At 63.8% G+C, this 7,607-nt stretch overlaps 2 protein-coding genes across 2 annotated transcripts in view; one reads left to right on the forward strand and one right to left on the reverse strand.

Moving 5' to 3' along the window:
• Positions 1-189: 189 nt before the first annotated feature.
• On the forward strand, positions 190-6,229 carry LOC144611386 (dnaJ homolog subfamily C member 21-like). Its single transcript, XM_078430460.1, has 6 exons — positions 190-540; positions 821-981; positions 1,911-2,028; positions 2,762-2,884; positions 3,479-3,783; positions 6,031-6,229. Exons 1-6 carry the CDS (start codon positions 190-192, stop codon positions 6,227-6,229), a joined length of 1,257 nt encoding a protein of 418 aa, XP_078286586.1.
• Positions 6,230-7,124: 895 nt separating this feature from the next.
• LOC144611397 (dnaJ homolog subfamily C member 21-like) overlaps positions 7,125-7,607 on the reverse strand; it is an 11,749-nt gene continuing 11,266 nt past the window's right edge. Inside the window, exon 7 of the mRNA XM_078430471.1 lies at positions 7,125-7,138. Coding sequence (XP_078286597.1) covers positions 7,125-7,138 — 14 coding nt within the window. The remainder of the gene's footprint in view (positions 7,139-7,607) is intronic.

A 7,607-nucleotide genomic window follows, 5' to 3' on the forward strand; every position in this document is an offset into this window, starting at 1 on the left:
AACTTTATGCAGCCCCACGTGACCTCACCCAGCCAGCGGCCACGTGCTCCCACACCACCAATGGGGGCAGCCCGGGACGGGAGGCGGGTTGCTATGCAACCTCCGTTAGGCAGCGCACGGGCCTCCAGGCCTACCCTGTCCGGGGCTACAGCGGTCCCCGTGCCTACATTGTCGGTACCCGCAGTGTCCATGCCCGCAGTGTCGGGGCCAACAATGGCCGTGCCCACAATGGCCGTGCCCGCAGTGTCGGGGCCCACAATGGCCGTGCCCGCAGTGTCGGGGCCCACAATGGCCGTGCCCGCAGTGTCGGGGCCCACAATGGCCGTGCCCGCAGTGTCGGGGCCTGCAGTGTCGGGGCCCACAATGGCCGTGCCCGCAGTGTCGGGGCCCACAATGGCCGTGCCCGCAGTGTCGGGGCCCACAGTGTCGGGGCCCACAATGGCCGTGCCTGCAGTGTCGGGGCCCACAATGGCCGTGCCTGCAGTGTCGGGGCCCACAATGGCCGTGCCCGCAGTGTCGGGGTCTAATATGGGACAGTTGGCAACCCGAATCACAGGCCTCTTTACCGTCCCCCACCCTCCCCTCCCACCGCCTCCACCCCTCCTCCACTCTGCCCTCATGCCACCACCTACCCCGTCACCTCCGGCTACTCTCCCCCTCCTTCCCGCAGTTGCTGCTGGGCCGGGGGTGAGGGATGGAGCGCGGGGGGGGGGGGCAGTGCTAACAATGGCATCTCCCTGTGCACAGGGGGAGGGGGAGGGATGGATGAGACAGGCGCCGGGCAGTGGCAGTGCTGACACTGGCATCTCCCTGTGCACAGGGGGAGGGATGGATAGGACAGGCACCGGGCAGTGGCAGTGCTGACACTGGCATCTCCCTGTGCACAGACAAGAACCCCGACTGCCCGGAGGATGCGGCCGAACAGTTCAAGCTCATCCAGGCGGCGTACGATGTCCTGAGTGACCCACAGGAGAGGGCATGGTGAGATCACCCACCCCTCACCCCCATCTACACCCTCACCCACCCCCCCACCCCTCACCCCTCACCCACCCCCCCACCCCTCACCCCTCACCCACCCCCCCACCGCCTCACCCCTCACCCACCCCCCCACACTCACCCCCACCCAACCCCTTACCCCACCGCCTCACCCCTCACCCACCACCCCCTCATCCCCATTCACCCCCCACTGCCTCACCTACCGCCCACACCCACCCCCTCACCCCCACCCACCTCCTTACCCACTCACCCCACCGCCTCACCCCTCACCCACCGCCTCACCCCCACCACCCCCTTACTCAACCCCTCACCACCCACCCCCCTCACTCGCCCCCTCACCCACCCCGCCCCCACGCACCCCCCCACCGCCTCAACCCTCATACTCCCCTCAGCCCACCCACCCCGTCACCTCTCACTCCCCCACCCAGCCCCCCACCCTCGTGTGTGTAGGATGGTGTTAATGTGTGGGGATCACTGGTTGGCATGGACCCGGTGGGCCGAAGGGCCTGTTTGTGTGCTGTATCTGTAAACTAAACGTGGTGGGCTGAAGTGTGGCTGTGTGCGCTGGACAGGGAGCAGTGCGAAGCCAGGGTGGTGGGTACAGCAGGGGTGGGTGGGCGGACGGGCAGTGCTGAGGCATGTGGTGGGTACGGTGGGTGGGTGGGGTGAGCGGCAGTGCTGAGGCGGTGGTGTGGTGGGTACGGTGGGTGGGTGGGTGGGCTGAGAGGCAGTGCTGAGGCGGTGGTGTGGTGTGGTGGGTACGGTGGGTGGGCTGAGGGGAGGTGCTGAGGCGTGTGGTGTGGTGGGTACAGAGGGTGGGTGAGGTGACGGGCAGTGCTGAGGCGTGTGGTGTGGTGGGTACAGAGGGTGGGTGGGGTGATGGGCAGTGCTGAGGTGTGTGGTGTGTGGTGCAGGTATGACAGCCACCGTGAGGCCATCTTGAGGGGTGGTCAGGACGGTGAAGATGACAGCCACGAGCTGCTGCAGTACTTCACCGGGGCCTGCTACAGCGGCTTCACCGACAGCCCACAGGTAGGCACTCGGCCCGGGTGGGGGAGGGCACGGGGGTGGTATGGGACCGGCCACGGTGGCGAGGCGCAGGGAGGGTACGGGCCTGGCGGGGCATGGAGATCGCACACCCCTGTGAGGCAGCGGGGGGGGGGGGCTGGCATGGACTGCGGGTTGTGTCAGGTCCTGGGGAGGGGGGTAGGCCCCGGGGAGGGGGAGAGGGAACAGTGGGGAGGGGGAGGAAGGGGGCAGTGGGGAGGGGGAGGGGGCAGTGGGAGGGGCGAGAGGGTGGGAGGGGACAGCGGGCTTGGGGAGGGAGAGGGGGCAGTGGGCATGGGGAGGGGCAGTGGGCATGGAGAGGGGACAGTGGGGAAGGGGAGGGGAGGGGGCTGTGGGCATGGGGAGGGGCAGTGGGCATGGAGAGGGGACAGTGGGGAAGGGGAGGGGGGCTGTGGGCATGGGGAGGGGCAGTGGGCATGGGGAGGGGACCGCGGGCTTGGGGAGGGAGAGGGGGCAGTGGGCCATGGGGAGGGAATGGGGACAATGGGCAAGGGAGGGGGGACAGTGGGGAGGGGGAGCAGTGGGCATGGGGAGGGGACAGTGGGGGAAGGGGAGGGGGAGGGGGTTGTGGGCATGGGGAGGGGGAGGGGCAGTGGGCATGGAGAGGGGACAGTGGGCATGGTAAGGGGGGAGTGGGCATGGGGTGAGGGAGGGGAGTGGGCAGTGTGTGACGTGGGCGATGGTGCTGTGCCCACAGGGGTTCTACGCGGTGTACCGGGCGGTGTTTGTTGGCATCGCGGAGCAGGAGGTGGAGGGGGCGCCCAGCGCGGGGGAGCTCACCTTCCCCACCTTCGGCCACGCGGGCAGCGACTACCAGACGGTGAGGAATCCCCCCCACCCCCTCTGTTCCACCGAACCCGTAACGCCATGCCGACCCCAAGCTGACCCTCCCGTGACCCCGCACTGACCTTTCTGAGACCCCACTCCGACCCTCCCATGACCCCCACTCCAAACCCGTGACCCCACACCGACCCTCCCGTAACCCCACGCCGACCCTCCAGTGACCCCACGCCGACCCTCCCGTGACCCCACGCCGACCCTCCCGTGACCCCACGCCGACCCTCCCGTGACATCTCCTGCTTGATCCCACTCCCCATGACCCTGCACCCTCACTGATGCCCCCTGACCCCACTCAGGCCCCCAAGATCCTTGCCCCTCGGTGACCTTGTGCATCGTCATGCCCCCCCCCCCCCCCACCGTGACCGCGCAATGAAGCCCCTCGACGGGGTGGAGCCCAATGATCCCGCTCAGACCGGCAGTGACCCTCATCCCGCCCCCCCGCCCCTCCCCCCGCGCCCCAGTGACCCTGCTCAGACCAGTGGTGACCCTTGCCCCCATGACCCTGTTTGTAGGGGCAAGGACCCATGACCCGCGGTGACCCTTGCCCTGGTGGTGACCCTTGCCTTGCTGGCAGGTGGTGCACGGCTTCTATGCCCACTGGCAGAGTTTCTGCACGAGTCGCACGCTGTCTTGGTCCGAGCGCTTCGACACCCGGCACGCCGACAACCGCTGGCACAGGCGGGCCATGGAGAAGGAGAACCGGCGGGCACGGGAGCGGGCACGTCGCCAGTATAACCAGCTGGTGCAGCAGCTGGCAGCCTTCGTACGCCGCAGGGACCCTCGCGTACATGCCCACCGCCAACACCTGCAGCAAGTCAACGCCCAGAAACATCAGCGGGCACAGCAGCTGCAGCGACAGCAGGCACAGCGGCAGGCCAGGTGAGGCACTGACCCCCCTCTGGCTCACCCCCCCCCTTACTCTTCCCCCTCAGACCCCCCCCCTCACTCACCCCCTCACACCTCCCTCACCCCTACAAGTCAACGCCCAGAAACATCAGCGGGCACAGCAGCTGCAGCGACAGCAGGCACAGCGGCAGGCCAGGTGAGGCACTGACCCCCCTCTGGCCTGTACCCCCTCACCCCCCCACACCCCCCTCACTCACCCCCTCACTCACCCCCCTCATCCTCCCTCACACACTCCCCCACACCACACCCTTACACCGCCCCTCAAACCCCCCCCCCCTCAAACCCCTCCCCCTCACACCACCCCCTCACACCCCACCCACTCACACCCCACCCCTACACCCCTCCCGCCCCTACACAATCAACGCCCAGGAACATCAGCGGGCACAGCAGCTACAGCGACAGCTGGCGCAGCGGCAGGCCAGGTGATGCACTGACCCCCCTCTGGCCCGTACCCCCTCACCCCCCCCATACCCCCCCCTCACACACTGGCACAGCGGCAGGCCAGGTGATGCACTGACCCCCTCTGGCCCGTACCCCCTCACCCCCCCCTTACCCCCCTCACACACTGCACAGCAGCAGGCCAGGTGAGGCACAGACCCCCCCTCTATGGCCTGAACCCCCTCACCCCCCCCATAACCCCCCCTCACACACTGGCACAACGGCAGGCCAGGTGAGGCACAGACCCCCCTCTATGGCCCGTACCCTGATCTCTCGGTTGCCAAACACTATCTCCCATTCCCATTCCCATTCCCACATTGACCGTTCTGTCCTGGCCCTTCTCCATTGACAGAGTGAGGCTAAACATAGATTGGAGGAACAGCACCTCATTTTGCTTGACCAGCTTGTAGCCCAGTGATATGAATATTGACTTCCCTGTGTCCCCTCTCACCATCCCTCCCCCACCCAAGTTGTACCAGGTTCGAAGTCGTCTTGTTGAGTCTCATTGTCTGTAACCCGTTTTCACCTAGCCCACAGCTAACAATGGCCTGTTTCCTTCATCATCGTTCGTTTTTGCATATCTTTCATTCATTTGTTCTATATCTCTATATCACCGTCTATATAGAAACATAGAAAACAGGTGCAGGAGGAGACCATTCGGCCCTACGAGCCAGCAACACCATTCATTGTGATCATTGCTGATCATCCACAATCAGTAAACCCATGCCTGCCTTCTCCCCTTATCCCTGATTCCACTAGCCCCCAGAGCTCTATCTAACTCTCTTTTAATCCATCCAGTGATTTGGCCTCCACTGCCCTCTGTGGCAGAGAATTCCACAAATTCACAACTCTCTGGGTGAAAACGTTTTTTCTCACCTCAGTTTTAAATGGCCTCCCCTTTATTCTTAGACTGTGGCCCCCTGGTTCTGGACTCACGTATTGTCTTTCAGCTGGCCGGTCAGCACGCATCGAAAGCTTTTCACTGTACCTCAATACACGTGACAATAAATTAAACTGAACTGGGCCCCGGCAGCTTCCATCTTGCACACCGTGTGGAGATCTGTCCTTTTTCTTTGTTTCAGCCACTATACTCCGCATAAGCTTTGCAGCATTGTGTGCTCGGCACATGCTTGAGGCTCTCTCACTTTCTTTCCCACACCTGCTGACTCCTCTATGACTCACCGATCACCGCTGATGTGTTAATCTGCGTGACGGAATCTCGGGGATCAGTTGGACGGACAGGTGGGTAAGGGTTTTTAGGAAGGATCGTTGAGTCTAAACGGTAAACGAGGGTTAAGGCCCTGAGGTTTCAATCCTCTAAAGATTAAAAAGGTCTAACGCGTTAGCAGCTAATAAGGTGTACCGTGTCTCACTAGGGACATAGAACAAAAGGTATAATAAGACTCAACCAATAATGTATAATAATCTCAACCAATAATGCGAGAGGGTCCCGGGTTTCAAATCCCGGACGAGCCCCCATGTGCCTAGCACACAATGCTGCAAAGCTTATGCGGAGTATAGTGGCTGAAACAAAGAAAAAGGACAGATCTCCACAACCGTGTCAGGGTCACACAGTGTGGGAACAGGCCCGTCAGCCCAGGGCTGCATGATCTGCACTGCCCCCATCTACACGTTGGCCTAGATCCCTCCACACCTCTCCTATCCATATCCTCACTCCCCTCTCAACTGTTGCTGCCGTGGGAGAGGTGGGTTCACCTGGAGCATGTGTGGGTGGGGGTGTGTGCCCGTGTGGAGCCCCCACTGACCGGCCTGTGTCCACAGGCTTGCCATGGAGTACCAGGAGCAGAGCTGGGTCAAGCTGTCCGACCTGGAGAGGGAGCTGCGGCAGATGGAGGCTCAGTACCAGCAGGAGTTTGGTGACGGCTCTGAGGAGGGAACCAGCGGCGAGGAGGACGGCCCGGGGGAAGGTGAGGGCAGCGGACTGGGGGGGAAGGTGAGGCAGCGGAGTGGGGGGAAGTGAGGGCAGAGGGACTGGGGAAGGTGAGGGCATTGGACTGGGGGGGAGGTGAGGGCAGCGAACTGGGGGGAAATGAGGGCAGCGGACTGGGGAAGGTGAGGGCATTGGACTGGGGGGGAGGTGAGGGCAGCGAACTGGGGGGAAGTGAGGGCAGCGGACTGGGGAAGGTGAGGGCAGCGGACTGGGGGGAAGTGAGGGCAGCGGACTGGGGGGGAGGTGAAGGCAGCGGACTGGGGGGGAGGTGAAGGCAGCGGGCAGGGGGGGACGGTGAGTGTAGCGGACTGGGGGAAGGTGAGGGCAGCGGACTGGGGAAGGTGAGGGCAGCGGACTGGGGGGAGGTGAGGGCAGCGGACTGGGGGGGAAGGTGAGGGCAGCGGACGGGGGGAAGGTGAGGGCAGTGGACTAGGGGGGAGGTGAGGGCAGTGGACTAGGGGGGAGGTGAGGGCAGCAGACTGGGGAAGGTGTGGGCAGCGGACTGGGCAAGGTGAGGGCAGCAGACCGGGGAAGTTGAGGGCAGCGGACTGGGGGGGAAGGTGAGGGCAGCGGACTGGGGGGGAAGGTGAGGGCAGCGGACTGGGGGGCGAAGTGAGGGCAGCGGACTGGGGGGGAAGGTGAGGGCAGCGGACTGGGGGGCGAAGTGAGGGCAGCGGACTGGGGGGGAAGGTGAGGGCAGCGGACTGGGGGGCGAAGTGAGGGCAGCGGACTGGGGGGCGAAGTGAGGGCAGCGGACTGGGGGGGAAGGTGAGGGCAGCGGACTGGGGGCGAAGTGAGGGCAGCGGACTGGGGGGCGAAGTGAGGGCAACGGACTGGGGGGGGGAAGTGAGGGCAACGGACTGGGGAAGGGATGCAGCAGCAGGCCATTCTGCCCATCCAGGCCCACCCTACCAACCACAGAGAGTCAAGCTCGGGCACCTGGGGGGGGGGGGGCAGGACCTGGTCCCACTGCCTATGGTGCCCCCAGAACCCACCTACCACCCTTCCCCACCCCATCCCTCTATGGGTCCTGCCCAAAGATACTAGAGGAGCAAGATAAACCACTCCGTTGAAATCGCCGATACTGAAGTGCAGCACGCAAAGGAGCCATTTTAGTAAGCAAACCCCGCCGTTCCATGTGCCTCTCACAGTGTAATCAGTGTTTTAGGGGAACAGCATGTGTGATGATACCAGTAACATGCAGAATATATCTCATCTATCACCTCACAGGTTTTTGTTATTTTTCTTTTTAAATGTTTCTGCAAGTTTCTGCCGACTAAAATGGCGCTGTGACATACTATGGTTTTTAGGGTCGAGTGGTCTATCTTGCTCCTCTAGTATCTTTGGTCCTGACCCCCTCCCCCCGCCCACTCCTCCTCCTCTCCCATCCCCCCCACCTCCTCCTCTC

This window comes from Rhinoraja longicauda, chromosome 3, assembly GCF_053455715.1.
Source record: "Rhinoraja longicauda isolate Sanriku21f chromosome 3, sRhiLon1.1, whole genome shotgun sequence".
Classification (NCBI taxonomy): Eukaryota; Metazoa; Chordata; class Chondrichthyes; order Rajiformes; family Arhynchobatidae; genus Rhinoraja; species Rhinoraja longicauda.